Source organism: Haemorhous mexicanus, chromosome 25 (assembly GCF_027477595.1).
Source record: "Haemorhous mexicanus isolate bHaeMex1 chromosome 25, bHaeMex1.pri, whole genome shotgun sequence".
Taxonomy (NCBI): domain Eukaryota; kingdom Metazoa; phylum Chordata; class Aves; order Passeriformes; family Fringillidae; genus Haemorhous; species Haemorhous mexicanus.
This window is the reverse complement of record NC_082365.1, coordinates 6,157,079-6,176,195: the sequence shown is the minus strand read 5'-3', so window position 1 is coordinate 6,176,195 and position 19,117 is coordinate 6,157,079. Positions and strand designations below refer to the sequence as shown.

Genomic DNA, 19,117 nt, shown 5'->3' with positions numbered 1-19,117 from the left:
GAGTTCATGAAACTTCTCGTACATCAGCTTTGGTGTCTGTACAGTAGAGAAGGTTTCTGTGAAAGCAGTACTGGCCCTGGAGTGACTTGAATGCTTTCTGTGTTGAAAAATCCATTTTTCCCTGGGCTTTAGGCAGCATGAGCTGTCTGTCTTGACATAAGCAAGGTATTATGTGGCAGCTTAAGACTATCTCAGTCCTGCCCTTCCTCCTGCTCCTGTCATGTGCCTTTGACACCAGTGCAAGTGCTTGTCTGGTCCCACTGTGAGCCAGTTTAGCTCCTGGATCTGTTCAGTGGGGTATCAAATGAGTGTCAGTGCCCTTGCTGGGGGAGAGGGTCTGCTGGCAGGGTGTTAGGTATATGAGGGCAGCCCTGGCTTCAGCAGAGCCTGTTGCAAAATCCTGCCACGACAGAGACTAAAGAAAGCCTGGAGTGATCCGCAGAGATTTTTCTGTCTGCCTTTGAGGTCTATAGTTAGGCAACACAAATCTCACCTTTAGTTTGCCAAGTTGTAGCTAAATCATTTGCAGCTGTTTTTCCATGTCTCTGCTGGAGTAGAAGACCTGGAGAGGCTCTTCCTGTAGAGGATTCTCTGCCAGAGCAGAGGGGCCCTGCCTGGCCTTCCCACCCCACCTTGCTCTTCCAGCAGGTGTGGTGTGAGTGGAGCCACCTTTCCAAGTAGGCCACAAAGTGATTTTACATTTTTTCCTCCCATTATTCACCAGGAGAGTCCCCATTTGGCATTGGCCACACCATGCTGCTTAGTCACCACCAGTGGCCCTGCAAGGCATTGGGGTGAGTGTCAGGCCTGGCCTGCAGTGCACCACCTTGGTTTGGCTGAAGCTGACCTAAGGCTGCATCTTGGAAGTTTAGGATATGTTTGTGTTGTAGAGATGATGGCAGAACCATATCTATATTTGCTTGTGTTGTGAAAATGAAGTCTTAAGGAGCTGCATTAAATAGTGCTGTGTAGCCCTTGATGGAGCTCCTGTCAGGTCAGAGGATTGTTAGCTGAACATTTCTTTGCTAAGCAAACCTGCAGTACCTAAATTTCCATTTTCCACACAGGATTGAGATGCTTGTGAGTTTTCTAATTATAAAACATAGTTATTTTGGGCAGGAATGAAAATTTCAGTAATTTAAAGGCAAGGTTTTATATAGACTGTCTTGATCGAGTGCCAGGGAGCGCTGGCTGAGGGGGAGAGAAATTTCATACTTTGTGGTCAGAATGACTAAACTGGTGAGACTTGAAAAGCCAGTGCTGTTCCACACCATTAGAAAACTGGCAGTCCCTGCTTTTTAGTGACAGAAAGACTTTATTTTTAGTGTTGGCAGTTGATCACATACTAGACTCATTTCAAGCTCTTCTCAGATGGTACCAAGCATTAGCCTCTGCTGTTGAAATAATGGGTATTAAAAATCATGCTGGAACTAGTGGGATGATGATGATGAAAAGGAAGGGAGTAAAATAATGATCTAGAGTGAATTTTGAAGTCAGTCCTACATGGCCTGGTGCTGGTTTAGAGCTGTGTTATGGGCTGTAAACCCAAACGGCAAACCAGTCAGTTGGCTGCAAAGGAGCACTGTGGAAGTGGAAAATCAATGTCTTGGGCCCTGTTTGGATGAGAGGTGAATTCAGTGCAAGTTGCCGGGTGCACGGGGGCACAAATACTGTGAGGCTGGAGGGGTTCATAGAACCATAAAACATCCTTGGTTGGAAGAGATCATGGAATCTAAATCCTGGCCCTGCACAGATACCCCAGCAATCTTACTCTGTGTCTGAGAGCATTGTCCAAGCCCACCTTGAGCTCTGGCAGCCCTGGGGCTGTGATCATTCCCTGGTCCCTGGGGCTCTTTGCATAGTGAAGCCATGTCTGTGTGGTCCATGCTGATCCTCCTAGGTTTGCCAAAATGCTCTTTGATTAGAAATGTTCAAGGAGAGGCAAAGAGCTGGCAATCCTGCATGCCTGTGCCTGTCATCCTAGAAGAGTAAAAGCAAAGCAAAGCAATTTAGCTTTCTTCCCATTTCCCTCCCCTTTCAGTAACACAGAGTGTGAGTGTCCAGCTGACCTTCTCTCTCCTTCCTCCAGTGGCTCCTGTTTCTTCACAGAAGCTGAGCTGGAAGCTTTGGCATTCTGAGGGTGAGGGCAGGTCCTGCCCAGGCAGGGACAAGCAGAGTGTGATGCTTCAGCACTCACTGGCAGCACCAGCACTGCAGCACATGCAGGAGTCCTGGCACTTGGAAAGAATTCCACAGACATTTAGCCAAACTATCTCTGCTTTAGTGCAGCAGGTATTTACATCTGACACCCTGTAAATAAGTTGATGACCCCAGTACATATATGAAGGTGTGGGGAGTTTCAAAATATATTCAAGGGTGCTTCTATTCAAAGCACCTCTCCACCTGACATTTCATGTTGCTATTTCATCTTGGAAATGCTACGTTCACAGCATAATTATGCCTTTGCACGTACTCCTCTCTTTCCATGTGCTCTGCTGGGTTTTTTGTTGTGCTAATCATTGTAAGAGATTTGTTGTTGTTTTCTTTTGATGACTGGCATGGATACTGCTGAGTACTTCTCGTTGTGTGTGGGGCTTTTTCCAGTGGAAAAATCTGACATAATCCATATATTTCTTTTCCTGCTTACATGAGAAGTATGACTCAACTGCTGTTAAAGAAATGAACCTCCATAGCTAATTAATCAGACTAGAAAATGAATCCTTTTATCTCATTTCGCTCCCTTTCCTCTGTAGAATTTACCTCTCTCTCCTGGTTCTAATGTGGCTGTTTCAGAATTAGATTTGCCAAGATTTTTAAAGCATTAAGATTTTAAAGCTGGGTTGGTGGTGCAGAAGTGCCTGTGCAGGGTGGCAAGGCATGAGGACATGCAGAAGCCAAGGCTGAGCAGAGAGAAGGTGCAAAAGCTCTGTGGTTTTGCAGGAGCAGCAGTATGAGCTGTTTGTTGTTTCCCAGATCACTGGTGAGTGTAATCTGTGCTGCCAGAGATACGGGAATCACTTGGAGGTGGAATTTTAGGTAGTGCTGGTTCTGACAGAAGCCCCTTAAGAGCAGAGCTGTGATCATGGGACACCATGGCAAGGTCATAGCTTCCAGTGCCGACAGTCCAAGTGCTGACAGTTGCCAGGCTATTTTGGGAGTGCTTTTCCCTTTGTTTTCTGTGAACTCCTCTCTCTGTGCTCCCAGATTTAACCCTCATACTGTTCAGCTGTCATCAGCCCTGCCTTTGTTTGTGGTTTTGAGGTGTGTGTTGACATCAAGTATTTTCTCTTGCCTTGCATTTGCTGGAAGATGGACTCCCCTATCTCCTGGCTAACCTTGTTCCATGTATTTTAGACTTATAACAGAAGAACAGTCAAGAAGTGAATCTTGTCATTTAATCCCTTTGGCTGTGCTGTGACAGCATGACTGAATTGCCCTGCCAGTGCTTCCAGCCCAGTGTGTAACAGTTAATGGTGCTGATGGTGTCAGTGTTGGCCTCTGGTTTGCAGGAGCCCTTTAACCATTTCCAGAACTTCAAAGTGGTCTCGTTACACCGGTCCTGTAGAAAATGTTGTTATAAAGAAAACCGTCTCAAAGCTCAGGTTGAGGAGTGACCTGGTAGATCTTGGCTCGAGGAGGGTTATCCTGTGGCTGCTGGTCAGTCCTGGAGGATGGGTCTCAGCTCACCTGGTGTCAGTGGATCTGTGCTGCTCTGCAGGCAATGGGAAAGGACAGGCACATCCCACCCAGCTTGGGCAGGCAATGTCCTCTGAGCACATTTTGAAAATGTGGATGAAACTGATCCTGTGCAAGGCAAGGTATGGGAGCACATGGCTGGGAAGGAGGAACTCTGGCAAGCTGGGCTTAAACCTGCTGGGGCTCTTATGGAGATCTTAGGCTGAGTTCAGACTGCACTTACATGAACTCAGAGAAACCATTCTGTTTGTAGACTACTACTTTTGATGGCCTCTATTCAGTCTCACACTTCACTTACCACAGAGCAAACCTTTTAATAATTTGAGTGTGCTGTCTCCCCTTGGTTTGTTTAAACAATACCGACTTTGTTCACCCCATGTCTGATGGAGATTTTTTTGTAGCTCCTGGGTGGTTTAGCCTCTGTCACTCAAATGAGTCTACATCAGGTTTTCAGCATGAGGACATCATTTAGGAGGCAAAAGCCAGAGGCTTGGGCATATAAAGCATCAAAGCTGTGGAGGTGAGTCAGGTCTGGATCAGAATGGCTGCACAAATCTATGTCTTCTAGTCCTTCCCCACAATTATAAAGTTCCCTGAATTTTCAGGAATAAATGTGTCTGTGTATGTCTGTATGAACATATATGCACATGCTTATGATAATCCACATGGAAATCCACGGCCCAGAAGGGCAAGGAGAATTCCCTGCTGAGACTGGAGGTACTAGATTAGGAGTGTCCAGAGGTACTTCGCAGCTGCACTGATTCCCTGGTGTGTCTGTGGCTGGTCTGTACCTGACTGGCACTGGGGTGTGTTGAGAGCTGGGTGCTCTTCAAGCAGTAGCAGGTGGTCCCTGCTCTGAGGGTCTCTCCATCTGAATTGTAAGGGGTTTCACCAGATGGAAGGATGGAGTGGCCTTCTGGGCACATGGACGTGTGGAGAAAGGTCCTGAAGATCAGTTCAGGAATGATGGATGTGTGGTTGTATGGGAGAATCTCAGAGGACTCAAGAGTTACAGAAATTTGGATCGGTGGTGAACACAGGGAAGCAAGACATGCGGATGTGTAAACATGGTTCAACATTTGATTTCTAGATTGGAGGAGAGTCTGGTAGAAGAATTAATAATGGTGGTTTCATGAGCAATCTGATTTAGCAGCTGCACGATTTTGCACAGGACAAGAGGCACCATAGTGCTGGGAGGCTCTGGAGATGGGTATTTCCTGGAGTAATCAAGAAGAGCTGAAGCATGGCCTCTCCTAGCCTGGCAGCTCATACTCCATTTCCAAAGCCAGCATGTGCCTGAGCAGGCAGTTTACGTATCACATTTATGTGTGACAAGTGGAACTGCCAAGTATGATTTCCATGTGGGAACCATGGGGATTGCTGCCCCAGGATCTGACACGGTAGGATTACGAGATTTTCACTCTTTGCACAGAGAAGTCACTGAGATTGGGTTCTGTCACAAGACTGGGTATTCATAGCAGAAACACATAACACAGCAGCCAAGCATGCAGCCCTTTCTGCTTTCCCCTTCCTGCATTTTCCTTGTGCCTGGAGCAAATGCATGGTTTCTCGCTCTCAAATCCCAACTAGCCACATTGGGAGCACCAGGGAATTAAATACAGCCAAAGTTAGCCCACAGCAGTTATTACAGGTTTCCTGGCTGGCTGATGCCAAGTGTCTACATGCTGCTTTATCCCATGATCATATGACACTGGCAGATATATTATTTGTAAACTGACTATTGGCTCAGAGGGGCTGCAGGGAGCAGAGCCTTGTGCTCCCAGCCAGGTTCCCCCTTGTTACAGGTGTTGCTGTTGGCAGGGCCAGCACCTTGTGCTGACACAGGGCAGGACTTGGCCCTGCTGCTGAGTGGCTCTCACTGACATCCTGGCCAAAATTGTTCTTCCTGCAAACAGCTGCACTGAATGTTATTCTTGTATTTATGTTAAATCACCAACAATTGGGCAAGTTGTGAAGAAAACAACCACCTCCACATGGGTGCTTGTGACAGCACTGCGGATGTGCAGTTACTGCCTGGCATCTGTCTTCTCCTGGGTTTGTAACCACTTTTCTCCTTGTGGAGGTGAGAAGGTTTTCTTTTTGCCACTCAACTGATCCCAAGCAATTTCTTAGGAATTTGTGAGGTGGTCTAGATGCTCTCCTCACTGCTATCCTGGCTGTTTCTAATATGTAGTGAAATGTAACACCAGTCCTAGGCTGGGGCTTTGCTAAATGTGTAGCATCCCTAGAAAGTGAGCAGTGTCACGCTGTTCACACCTTCTTGGAGCTCGATTCCCAGTCCTCTGAACCCTCAGTTTCGTCCCATCTGTCTCCTTTTCCTCCCTGATCCTCCAATCTCAGAACCAGGGGATGCTCAGGAGATATGCAGACCAAACCCTTGGCAGGCAGCTGGAGCAGATACTCATCAGGACTCAGTGGTGCTTGTGCGTTCTCGGTGCTCAGAGGAAAGAGCAAACACAACACCATTGTAATAATGAGGTTTCATTCAAGATAAGATCAGATTTTGTCTGGTTGCTGGACAAGCCTTGCCAGACAAGCCAAGTTGTTCTGTCCCATTTCCTGGTGTCCCCATTTCCTTACTGTAATGTAAACTTCATGCTGGGAAGAAGAATGCCTTGGCAGCAGCTCCTGGCAAGCTCCAATCTGCAGCGAGCGTCCCTGGCTGGAAAGGGCTCCACCTGTTCACTGCAGAGGGGGTAAGCTAATATGCCATATCTGCAAATTTTAGAAACTGAGCACTTCCTCCCTATGGAAAAACTGCTAAATGCTGGTCTCCTGCCAGGAGCTGGAGGAACACCATGAGCTGGGGATGGAGACTTGCCCAGCGATGCCTGGGATTCAAATCCTATGAGCCAACTTTCTTTGCGTGTTGAGTGGGTAATTCTGGGCACTGGATGTAGTTTGCATCAAGAACTGCTAAAACTGTAATACATTAGTACCATTCCAGAAGCTCTTGAAGCTTATCAACTGCCAAGAAAAATACAGAGGTGGCAAGAGATTAGCCTGCTGAAGATTCACAATGAGAAGAAGAGATACTCACCCTGTACTCCCACCCTGCCACATCACCTTGAAGGTTGTGTTAGAGCTTGTACAGAGGCAGAGGATAAAGTAGGAATTAAAAATTTAAAGACAAAATTGCTATGCTTTGTAGTTAACCTTGCTTTTAGAGCCTCTCCTACGTGTGAACTAAGCAGCTGAGGGTTAGCAAGGCCTGAAATGGTAAGAATTAAGCCTATTTCTCTATTGTTCTTCATGCCCGATTCCAAGGGCAGTTTAAGAGAGGGAGTGTTTCCTTACATGAAGAAACTACCCACCAAAAAGGCAACATTACTTCTCAACCAATCCTTTTTGACTGTCTCCCCTCCCTTTGGGGGCTGAGGGCAGGTGTCTGCTTTGTGACTCTGCTCCCCGAGGTCGCGGTCCTTACCATGTTCCTGAGGAATGAAGGATCAAATAAGAGAGGAGAACTCTGCATAGCAATAGATCTCTCGCGTTGCTAAACTTATCCACTCTCCTAAATCTCTTGGAGGATTAGTAGTACTTAAAGGAGGACATATCTACCCCTTTACTTCCTCTTTGTCCTCTTCTCCTTCCTCCAGTAACCTCAGGTAACCCAGTTGGTCAGCCTGAAGGTGAGCTGTACCCCTGAACCCCAGGAAGGCCATTTTTCCTGCAGGCTGGCTCACAGTGCTTAATTTCGGTGGATTTGCACTAGAAAACACACAGCAGAGATGTGCTGGAGGGGTATCAGCAGTCTCAAAAATTTTATATGGACAAATGTGAGCCCTAAGTTCTTCTAAACAGTGAGAATTTTGTTCTTTACTGTGTATCTTGGTTAAATGGTGACATGTATGAAACTATTAATACCATTAATGTATGTGCAAGTATGAAGTCCCTGATAACATCAGTGTTAATCAGTTGATACCTTAAAAGTACTCACAGAAATACATTGCAACCCCTAAAAGTTGCCATTTAATCTCTTGTAACATTTTAAAGGCTTTCTAAAGTTCAGAAGATCTTTAGAAGTTACCAATTTTACTCATTATCCAAGTTGTTGACCTCATAATTCTTGCTCTGAGTTGTGTTAAACATGTCATTATCATGTTAAGATATGAGAAGTGTATTCTTTTAGGGTGTTTGACTAAAAAATTACGTAAATAGTCCCTTGCCTGATAGTTTCTTGCATGACACCATGATGAGATTTTCAGAGCTGAACAGGAGTTACTCAGTACTTTTTTGTCTAATGCCGGTTTTGGAAACTCCTTTTCCACCTCACTTTTTCAAATCTCAGCCAATGTAATTAGTTGCATGTAATGATACAACAATGCAAAAAAATGTTGTATTTTGGTGTTTGAGGTAGGCATGGTCATACCTGTCACTTAAAAAACCATCCATGTTATTCTACTCTGTCTCAGTTCCATTCCTGTGTGTCATCAGCTTGTACTAAAATCGGTATTTGCCAGGCAGTGTTCCATGGCTGGATCACATATGTGGGACAGCAGCTTTTCCTTGATCACATACATTGAACAGCAGCTTTTCATGAATTACAGAAGAGTGGAGGAGGGTTATTTCTCTTACATATTAAAGAATATTCTTCTGCTCCATTAAGGATAAAGGTGGAGACCTTTGCACTTGGCTTTCTCTTGGTAGTAAGTGCAGACAGCAAGTGTTAAATGGTTCTGGCTCCCTTGGGAGTCCCTGGTGCTGTCAGCACCCACAGAGCCCTGACTCCTCATCATCAACTGCTCTCTGCAGGAGCTGGGAGAGGCAAATCTCTGCAGATTTCTGTGTAGGAGCAGGTGAGGATTGATCCCATTATCCTGCTGGTTCTAGCATGCATTCCATCAGAACCAGGCAGAGTGGGCACAGCACAACAGCAAGGCTAATAACAGGGAGAAATTTTAAAGAGTGACAGGGCTCTTTTATGCATTTAAACAGGCATTTAACTTTAGAGTTTAGTTTATCCAGTGGCTTGGGCAAGAACCATGCTTTTCCCTTGGCTGATTCTCAGGCTGTGCAGATGTAGTGGGTGTATTTGATAAACAATGTAAATAAAAGTCTCTGTCAAATATGTACAACGCTCACGCTCTAGAGACATTCTTCAGTCTAAATTTAGATTCACACTCAAGCTACAGGTAACACTTGAACAAACCCAGCAGAGTAGTGAGTGTGCACAGGCAGGAACCATCCATCCACCTTGCTGCCTTGGCTGATAAAATTCCTCTGTGAGTCTCCAGTGCTGTGGGCAGCCAGAAGGGATTGTGCCCAAAAGGAAAGCACTGTGTGGGTGAGCCTTTTCTGGCTATTTCCAGAGCAATACGCTTTTAGATGAAGTCAACACTGGTGGTGTTCCAGGTCAAAATGTAAGTAAATCATCAGGAAGATGTTAAGTGCAGTTTATTTGAAGTGTGTTGGGGGAAGGCTTGAAGTAAATCCCAATAAATATGAGTGGCAGCAAAACAGAGATTGGATCTGAGTTTTGCAGGATCAGACTTGAATTCTCTAAGAATTTCTCCTTGAGCTGAAGAGGGATTATTATGGATCCATGTGTTTCCATGCACCTCTGCATGCATCACATCCTTTGCCTTCCTGCTGCATTTCAGTGCATTGTTACAGACAGAAGACGTTCATAGATTTGTTTGTGTCATTTGTGGGGTTATGGAAATCAGGCACTTACCCTTTCTACAGTGTGTCTTAAAATTAATCAGATACACACTGGGCATGCTGAGTTCTCCTGGACTGTAGGAATATTTGACTTGCATTTCCTGCCCTCATTACCTGCTGAGACTTGGAGGCTGCATCTGTGTTGCTGAAGCAAAAGGAACAAGTTGCAAGGAAAATCCTGATTAGATTGTGAGAAGAATTATCCACAGAGGGGATGGTGAAGCATGGGGGATGGGAAGTCTCCATCCCAGCAGACTGAACTGAAGCAGGCCCTGAGTTGTGTGATCTAACAAGATTTAGCCATGCTTTGAGCAGGGGGTCAAACCAGATAAACTAAAAGAAGACCAAACCCTTGCTCCTGAGGCTGGTGGTAGAACCTGGTTTGCACCCATGTTGCTGAGATGTAACCATGTCCTGCCCCATCATGCTTGGACCTGGGGCTTCTCCAACCTTATGGTGATGCTCTTCAGTCCCAAGACTTTTTTGTTTGTGTTGGGTTGGTTGGTTTTTGGTTGTTTTTTTCCCCAGTTTTACTTCTTGAAATAATCTTAGAGAAACCTCTCAGAGTAGGGTTTACAGGACAAAAATGTTTTGGGCCTGAGGGTGGGAGATCATAGATGGACTAAGCAGGGGGGATGGAGCCAGTCCAGACTGAGCTCAGCCATTCTGGGTTTGGAGCAGCCCCTGACATAAATGATTTCTAGATTTCTGCTTGTGCTTTTCTGGCCAAGATTCCGGTAAACCATTCTAAAGCAGGGCCAGGAAACACACTGATGCTTTAGCACAGGCTCAACTGGGACTTGAGCCTGCTTCTGAGGCATCCTTTCCCAGTGCTGTGGTTGTTCCCTGTGTTGTCTCATTTTTGCCAAGTACCTGCACTAGGAGTTAATCTGGAATGTGCTTCCTTGGAGGTTTCAAAGTTGGGCTTGTGCATGGCTGCTTGTGAGCCAAGCAAATGGAGGAGTGATTGTGTCCTAAGCAGGCAGTTTGGGATTGTCCCTGAGAACCCTAGAGTGTCCTGAGTCAGAAAAGCTCCGCAAGGATCATCCAGTCCAACTCTCTTTGCAGTAAGAATAACAAGAGCTGGTTGTCCTGGTCCAGGACATGCCCCTCCTTTGACTTGAGCAATGCAGCACAGAAGAACATGTGGATAAACCAGGATTGTTTATTTTTGGGGTGTGTGGATGTTGGTTCAAGAGGATTTCCTCTTTTTTTTTCCTTGCTGGGACAGGAATGGATGGATAGTGCTGCTCATTTGAGATTGATCATCTGGGAGTCACCTGGCTGCTGTAAGCAGTAGGTGTGCCCACATCAAACTGTGCAAAAGGATTGGGATTTTGGAGGAATCCTGGACAAGCTATTTCCCTTTCTAGTAATGAGGAGCTATGTTTCTGCCTGGGGATGGACATGTAGTAAAAAGCAGTCCTTGCACCTCCTGGTCATGCCCTGTGCTCCCCAGCAGAGGCACACACATTGGGATGTGTGTATTAAGTTGCCAGCTCATCCTTGAAAAGCAGCTTCCAGCAAACTGTAAATGTAACACAGAATGTGGTGGAGACAGGAATTTGAGGAAGGAGGAATTCCACCCAACAGAACTGCTGAGACTTGAAAATCAAGCTAGGTTTTCTTCTGGCAACTTCAAAGCAGGGAGCTCTCTGTAAACTCAGGCTCAGGAGTGACTACAACAGCTAATCAAGGGCTGTCATTCTCTTCAGCAGCTCATGGAGCTGTAGAACAAACAGGGAAAGTTTCCTGTGTTAGACTCAGCAAAACAAAGAGATACTGCTGAATAAAGAAGTTATTAACTTCCCTAGAACTCTGCTTTTGCCATGATTACCTCTGTAACTGAGCTGCTTTAGTCTGGCTCCTGGAGCTGCTGCTTTCCCTTCTCATCCCTGCCCCTAGTGAGGCCTCATTGTGTTCACTGTTACAGCCTTTATTCACTGACATTTTGAGGACCAGTATAATCTAAGTAAATACACAGCTTGCCTTGCTTAGAGGGATTTGATGCTGTACCTAAAACTACCACAGATCCATCATGTCACTGTCCCCTTTATGGGGAGGGTACTCTGTGGGAGAGTGGAAGGAGATCACTGGTGAAAAGTGAAATTTGAGCAAATTCAGAGGTTGTCCATCTGGGAACTCTGGGTTACAGTTAATTTTTGAAAGTTCTGAAATTAATTTGTTTTCATTGACAGATTAAAGTTAACCTAAGCTTTAAGGTGTGATTGCTCCCAGCATGGGAAGCTCAACCCAGATATTGCCTGCTGCCAGTAAGGGTTGTATGTTTGATTTAACACCAACACAGTTTTTTTCTCTCTCTTCCTTTTTCCTTTAATCCTTCTGCCCCCTGGACATCCCCTCCCTCAGGCCTGTATTGATGAGAACCTGGACATGGTGAAGTTCCTGGTGGAAAATGGAGCCAATGTGAACCAGCAAGACAACGAGGGCTGGACCCCTCTTCACGCGGTGGCATCGTGTGGCTACCAGAACATAGCAGAGTGAGTGAGTCTGGGGCTGCTCTGGGTATTTATAACACTTCCCTGTGCCTTTCTATTCAGAGCAGGTACACAGGTGATGAATACTCTAAGCCTTGTACAATACTTTAGAAAGCAATGCTGGAAATAGGTGCTTTTCTCTTCGTATTGAATTCTGAACTTCAGAGGATTAAGGTGAAGCCTTCAACTGGTTGCCTTTTTCTGTTGTCATTAGACTGTCTTATGATTCATTAGATACTTTAGCTAAAATGCCAAGCAAAAAGGAAAATGGGATAGCTGCTACAGGGATGTGAAGTGAAGGAGCTCCTCCCTGAGAGGGTGAGCAGGCCCTGGCACAGGGTGCCCAGAGCAGCTGTGGCTGCCCTGTGCCTGGCAGTGTCCAAGGCCGGGCTGGACAGGGCTTGGAGCAAGCTGGGATAGTGAAGGTGTCCCTGCCATGGCAGGAGTAGGACTGGATGGGCTTTAAGGTCCCTTCTGACAAGCCAGGCTGGGATTCTGTGAGTACATTTCCTTACCACAGACAGATTAGTGTGAGCAGTGCTGTGGTTAAGTGGGGACTTTCAAGTTCAGCTGTCAATCCAGCACCAGCAATATGTTCACCACTAAACCTCAAGTGCCACATCCACTCCTTTTTTGAACACTTCCAGGGATAGTGGTTCCACGACTGCCCTTCGCAGCTGTGCCAGGGCCTGACCACTATTTCTGAAAAGAAATTTCTCTTAATCTCCAACCTGAATCTCCCTGGTGCAGCTTGAGGTCATTTCCTCTTGTCCTGTTCCTTGTTCCCTGGGAGCAGAGCCCGACCCCTACCTGGCTGCAGCCTCCTGTCAGGGAGTTGTGCAGAGCCAGAAGGTCCCCCCTGAGCCTCATCTTCTCCGGGCTGAACACCAACCCTTAATTCTTTACCAGTCATACTGTGCTTATATATTTAGTCCACCACAGCTACCAGAAAGTTTCCAGAATTTGAATTAAGATAACTATTTCTTAAATGAATTGAAAATAAATTATAAAACCAGACAACCTCACCCTCCTATATTTGTGTGCTTAAACAGATACTTTTTTTACTTCTCTGAATTCTACTGATTAAAAGATGTACAAGCCAAAGAAGATGTCTGTTGTTCTTCAATGAACTTTTCTTAAAGTTATAAGAGGAAAAATTTTAAAATTGATAATACTTGATGAGGCTTTTCTAAAAATTAGTAAAATTTCCTTTTCTTAAAAAAAAGGAAATTAACCAGATTAATGCAATAATAGGGGTATTTAAGTAACTATGGAGAAAGAAAAACTGTGAGCATCTGAGCAAGGACCTTGCATTTACAATGAACATTTTTAGTCTAGAAATTGGCTAAGAATAAGGTCCTCAATGGGTAATTGAACTTGCATGAGAAAGGCAGATACTCTGTGGTGCTGTTTGGTTGCCTGTGCCTTGCTCTGGAGCCAGGTCCAGAGGTGTGACCTGCTGGCCTGGCTGTCCTTGCTGCAGATACCTGATCAGCCACGGGGCCAACGTGGCTGCTGTGAACAGTGAGGGGGAGGTCCCGTCCGACATCGCGGAGGAGGCAGCCATGAAGGACCTGCTTCTGGAGCAAGTCAAGAAACAAGGTAAAGGAGAGGTTTGAATGAGTGAGAGTTGGAACCCCTAAGAGTTTCTGTATGAGAATGCTGCTGCCTTGCTGTCTGTTGGTGAAGAGATCTGAGATCTGGCCTGGGAAGCAGCAGGCAAATTTTGCTTTGCTATCAGGACAGTGGAGCAGATGCAGGAGGTTTGTGGTCTCTGTCCTTGGGACTCTTCAAAGCAAGGCACCACAGTCCTGAAATCTGATTCATCAGATCTAGTTACTTTTAAAGTGAGATTAAATTCTGACCTCTGATATCATTGATAGGTCTTGTTTCACTAAGGCTTGATAAAACCAAGGTCAGATTTATGGGACTGCCAAAGGCAGGGACCAGGAAATGAATATTCCAGGCCTGGAGTGACATGCTTTATCCTGATCTTTCCCTAGATTTCTTCTGCCATATCCCCTTTCTCATCAGGTGTGCCTGGCTGAGGGGCCACTCTCCAGGCTGTCCCTGCACAAACATCCCTGGCTAAAGAATAGTTTTGGACTGATGTTAAAATAAAGAATTACTTTATCAGGCTTAAGTTTTCTTCATACTCATGGAATTCATTTGGGAGTGGTTGAATGTCTGCATGTGTGTCTGAGAAGTTTAAATCATGTCTATGAATTTCATCAGCAATGTTGGAAAAGGAACCCAAGGAATTCCTGGAGCTTCTATCCTTGGACATAATCAAAGCTCAGCTGCATTCATGTCTTAGCTGGTTCTTCTGGCTTTGAAGTTACTCTCCTAGAAGTGTGTGTTTGGGCTACAGACCCCCAAAGACTCTGGTCTGGATTATTTTATTCCTGCAGGTTTGGAGGGGGTTGCCTACATGCTGGATTGAATCCAGTCCCTCTATCAGATATATTTTGACACATGGTGGTGACTTTATTTTTTAAAGTATAGTTAAGAAGGAATCAGTCCCTCGGTGCTTTGTCACCTGTGTTAGTGTTCCTGGGCCACCAAATTTGTCAGGCACAGCTTGCCCTCAGAGAAGCCAGGCTGGCTGTCACCAGTCACCTCCTTTTTTTCCATGGACCTTAGCATAGTTTCCAGGAGGATCTGCTCCATGATCTTGCTGTGAACAGAGGAGAGGCCAATTGGCCTGTAGTGCCCCTGGTCTTTCTCTTGTCCCTGTTTAAAAATGGGGGTTATGTTTCCCATTTTCCAGTCCATGAGAAGTTCACCAGATTGCCACAGCTTCTTAAATACAGGAGTGACTTAGATACTCCTTCTACCAGCTGCCTTGGGACCCATGGATGCATCTCACCGGTTCTGTGTACTTGTGCACTTTCAGGTTCCTTAAATGACAATAATGTGGTTGAAACCTTACAGGACATTGAGGCAGTGGTTCTGCCTTACCTGCAGGTATTTTGCCTGACACTTTTTGGGATTCTGCTTGCATTGCCTCACCACAATTGTGGCATCCTGCTAAGATACCCTGAAACAACCATCTGTCTCCAGATGAAGATTCCCATCTCACAGTTTAAAGGATCATATTGCTGGAGGAAATGAGGTTGAACTTTGAATAAGCATCTGTCCAGCTCTGCAGCCTGTCCTCAGCAGGGGCTGTGAGCAGATGCCTGCTGCAGACTGTGACAACAGCTCAAATGTGTATAATTGCCCTCCCAGCCTCCAGCCACTGTGCCTCCAGAAAGTCCTTAGCCAAATTGGCTTTCTGTGTATTTGTGAGTGCCCCGTGGCTTTCTGTTTCTTAAGCTCTTGTAGCCTTCCTTGGGAACTCCAGCATGTTCAGGAATTGGGTGTAATAGCTACAAACTTGTCTAGTCCTTGGTCTGAAGCCAGTTTATTTCTGATCTTTGCAAAATCCTGCAACAGTGGGTCTCACAGGGTCTCACTCTGAGTTAAATGTTTTCCTTGGTTCTGTTTTAAATGTAATGTCCCATAATTTAATTGGCAGTCGTGTCATTCTTATACTGAAAGTATTAATACATAAGAACACTCACTCTTCAGGACCCTTCTTGATTTTTGAGATTTGTCATCTTCTAATTTGTATGTTTTCCTGATTCAGAGAGTTCTACTCTGATTAATCTCGTTTGGATTGGTATCAACACTTGTGATTGATACATTGTCCTTCTGTGATCTCATTGCTGTGAAAACTCCACTTAGGAAGAAAGTTAAAGTTGGTTTTGCCTCTTACTGGTTTAATGAGTCTGTCAGCCAGACACACCTCCCTCTCCAGATCATCCCCCTGCCTCTCCACATCTCCACCTGCCCCTAAGTAGTCACTTAGGCCACCAGCATAGATTTCTTCTGGCCTTCTAATGCCAAAATTGTTTGAAATTGCGTTTTATCAGAATCTGGGGGTATGCTGCTCAGTGGAATAACTCAGTTCTTCTCTCAGCATGCCTGTCATGAATGCCTCTGGAGCAGTGCAGATTCCTCTGTGTGTGTCATATGCAGTGTCCTGAAAATGGAGTGAGCACAGAGGTGGCATCACCGTGCTCTTGCAGGAGACATCTGAGGGTCCTCAGACCTTCCCTGTAGATTACACCCTCACTGCAGGTCAATTGAATCAGTTAAGCTGTTGTTCATGAGTCTGTTATTTTAGTCTGGGACACAGCCCGGGTAAAGCTCAATCCTTCTACCCTTAATGCACACCTGAGCTTTTAGTTAATTGGACTGGATTTGCAACCACTGGCCCAGCTTTCAAAATTTTTAACTCGGGTAGTTTTTAAGCCTCCGTCAATGACACAGAAGAGGCTTTTGCTGATTGTTTTGTGGAAGATCAGAAATAGTTTACTAATATTTTATAGCAAATAAAGCATAGGTTAAGTGTAACAAGTACTTCAAAGCTTTCATCTCTTGTTGGTTTTTTGTTCTATGCTTCACCCCCTTAGGTGTAGACCTGGAGCTGTCAAGGAAAGAGGAGGAGCAGCAGATGCTCCAGGATGCCCGGCAGTGGCTGAACAGTGGGAGAATTGAGGATATAAAGCAGCCTCGGACAGGAGCCACAGCTCTTCATGTTGCTGCAGCCAAGGGATATTCTGAAGTCATGAGGTAGGAGCTCCTCCCAGGGCTAGTGCATGAAATTAAGGCTGAGGACATCTTGCTTTACATTCAGAGAAGTTTATTCCATTCTGAGATTTTCAGGCTGCTGTTTCTCAAAAGGCTCTGTGGTCTTATGTGTACAACCACAGTGGTTCACCCAGAAATACACAGGGACTGGCAGGTTCCCTTTAATACCTCCAGGCCTTTTTGAGTAATGAAAGCTTTTTGGAGAAAGAGACATAAATTAGGAGGTCTCTAATTTTTCTAATCACAATGTCTGATTTTCACTGTTAGAGTAATAGTTTCAGGACTAGCAAGTTAAACAGTAGTAGGGGATAAAAGTATAATGTTGGCATATAAAGTGACAACACATACTCCATGACAGTCACAAACATGACCAGTCTTGTGGGAAAATGCAGTGTCCACCCCTGTCTCACTGTCCTCTGCCCCTTCATGCTACTGCTCCTGCAGTGACAGAGGGATTCTAGCACCTGACAGCTCTGCTGTCCTGGCACTAACAAGATTATTATGTCCATAAACCTGCCCAGTGTAGCATTTCCTGGTTAAAAAAAAATTAATATTGTTACAGGTAATGTCAAATTAGGCTTTCCACCAATAAAACTTTCTCCTCTGCTCTTTATTTGTGGCTGGAGCTCCCCATGAACAAAGAGCTTATGGAATTCCAGACTGGGTTGGGAGGAACCGTAAAGCTCATCTTGTCCCACCCCCTGCCATGGCAGGTACACCTTCCTCTATCCTAGGTTGCTCCAAGCCCTGTCCAGCCTGGCCTTGGATACTTCCAGAGATGGGGCAGCCACAGCTGCTCTAGGCACCCTGTGCCAGGGCCTGCCCACCCTCACAGGGAGGAATTTTTATCTCATATCTAATCTAATCCTGCCCTCTGTTCATGTGAATCTATTTCTCTTTGTGTTGTTACTACATGCTCTTGTAAATAGTCTTTACAAGGTGTTGTAGTTTGATGACACTGCCCAACACCAGGCACCCACAGGAGACACTAACCCTCCCCTCCCTCAGCTGGGCAGAGGAGAAAAAAAAATTAACAAAGGATTCATGAGGTGAAATAAGGACTGGAGAAAACCCTTCAAGGACAAAACAGGCTCAGCTTAAAGTTGCAAACTGAATTTATTACTAACAGAATCAGAGGAGAAGTAAAATAAGCCTCTAAAACACCTTTTACCCCTAGCCCCTCCCTCCTTCCCACTGACAGCACAGGGAGACAGGGTGTGGGGGTTTGGTCAGTTCATCACCAAGATTTTCTTTGCTGCGCTGGGAGAGGAATCCTTCCCCTGAGAGACCCTGGGGTCCCTCCCACCGGAGACAGTTCTTTATGAACTTCTCCGGTGTGGGTTCACTCTCACAAGCAGCAGTCCTCCCAAAACTGCTGCAATGTGAATTCCCCCCACAGGCTCACAGTCCTCCCAAAACTGCTGCAGCCTGGGTCTCTCTTCCCACGGGGTGCAGTTCTCCAAGAACAGGCTGCTCCAGCTTGGAAACAGGGTCCCCTCTCTCCACTGGGTCTTCCAATGGATCACAGCCTCCTCCAGGCATCCATCCTCTGCAGTGTGAGCACCTCCCCCAGGAGGTGGGCTGTAGCAAGCTCTGGGCTTGCTGGGACCCCGTGTAGGGAAGAGGCTTAAAATGCCAAGTCACGGTGAAATAGCAAAAGAAGCCCCTCTCTTCCGCCTTTAGGACTCCAGTTTACCTCTCTGTGACCCCATAGGTCACTTCTCCTTAACCCCTGCTATTGGACAATTTCTGATCCCCTCTAGCCCTGTATAAGGGGCTGCTTTAGCCCGTTCTGGTCAGAAGAGCCGTCGCTGGAACCCTTCACACACCCCCAGTAAGACCATCGCTGTGGAACTCCAGGCTGCCTTCTCCTCTCTCGTGTCTGCCTTAGCAAGCAAAGAGCTGGAAATCATAAAAGAGCTGATAAATCACTAAAGAGGTGATATCCCTTAAGCTTGCTAAGGTTGCCTGCGGCTAAGAGCGGCTTGGGTACTCGGACAGTCTGTCCCCAGAGGACTGAGCTATCCGTGCTGCCTTCTCGGGCACAAACTAGCCCAGCAGGAAGCCGGAATAGTGGGCTGTGGGTGGATCTCTGCATTCCCGTGGATCCCCATGGGCTGTGGGTGGATCTCTGCATCCCCTGTGGATCCCCATGGGCTGCAGGGGCACAGCTGCCTCACCATGGTCTCACCATGGCCTGCAGAGGAATCTCAGCTCTGGTGCCTGGAGCACCTCCTCCCCCTCGTTCTTCATGGTGTCTCATGTTGTTTCCCTCACATGTTCTCACCTCCTCTTTGACAAGAAGAAAAACTGTGCATGCTCACTTTGTTTTGATTTTCTTCTTAAATCTGTTGTCACAGAGGTGTCACCAACCTCTCTAACTGGCCCAGCTTTGGCCAGCAGCATGTCCATCTTCAGAGCAATCACGGATTGGCTCTGCCAGACATGGCAGAAGCTTCCAGCAGCTTCTTACAGAAGCCACCTCTGTAGCCTGCCTGCTACCAAAAGCCAGGCTGTGTGTAACCAACACACAAACCTACTCTATTGCCTGTGTTAAAATCCATTCTGGAAGTGTTCATCTATCTTGATCCTAAGTTTCA

At 46.0% G+C, this 19,117-nt stretch overlaps 1 protein-coding gene across 9 annotated transcripts in view; it reads left to right on the top strand.

Annotated features, from left to right (window-relative positions):
• PPP1R12B (protein phosphatase 1 regulatory subunit 12B) overlaps positions 1-19,117 on the top strand; it is a 133,909-nt gene that overhangs the window by 22,721 nt on the left and 92,071 nt on the right. For 8 of the 9 annotated variants that reach the window (XR_009489445.1, XM_059867896.1, XM_059867900.1 and 5 more), the window contains exons 2-4: positions 11,752-11,882; positions 13,363-13,481; positions 16,340-16,499. Coding sequence is in view for 8 of the 9 variants with exons in the window: in XM_059867896.1 (XP_059723879.1) it covers positions 11,752-11,882; positions 13,363-13,481; positions 16,340-16,499 (410 nt within the window). In the remaining variant the exon portion in view is untranslated. Of the gene's footprint in view, positions 1-11,751; positions 11,887-13,362; positions 13,482-16,339; positions 16,500-19,117 lie in introns of those variants that run through there. The other variant, XM_059867903.1, reaches the window with a different exon arrangement.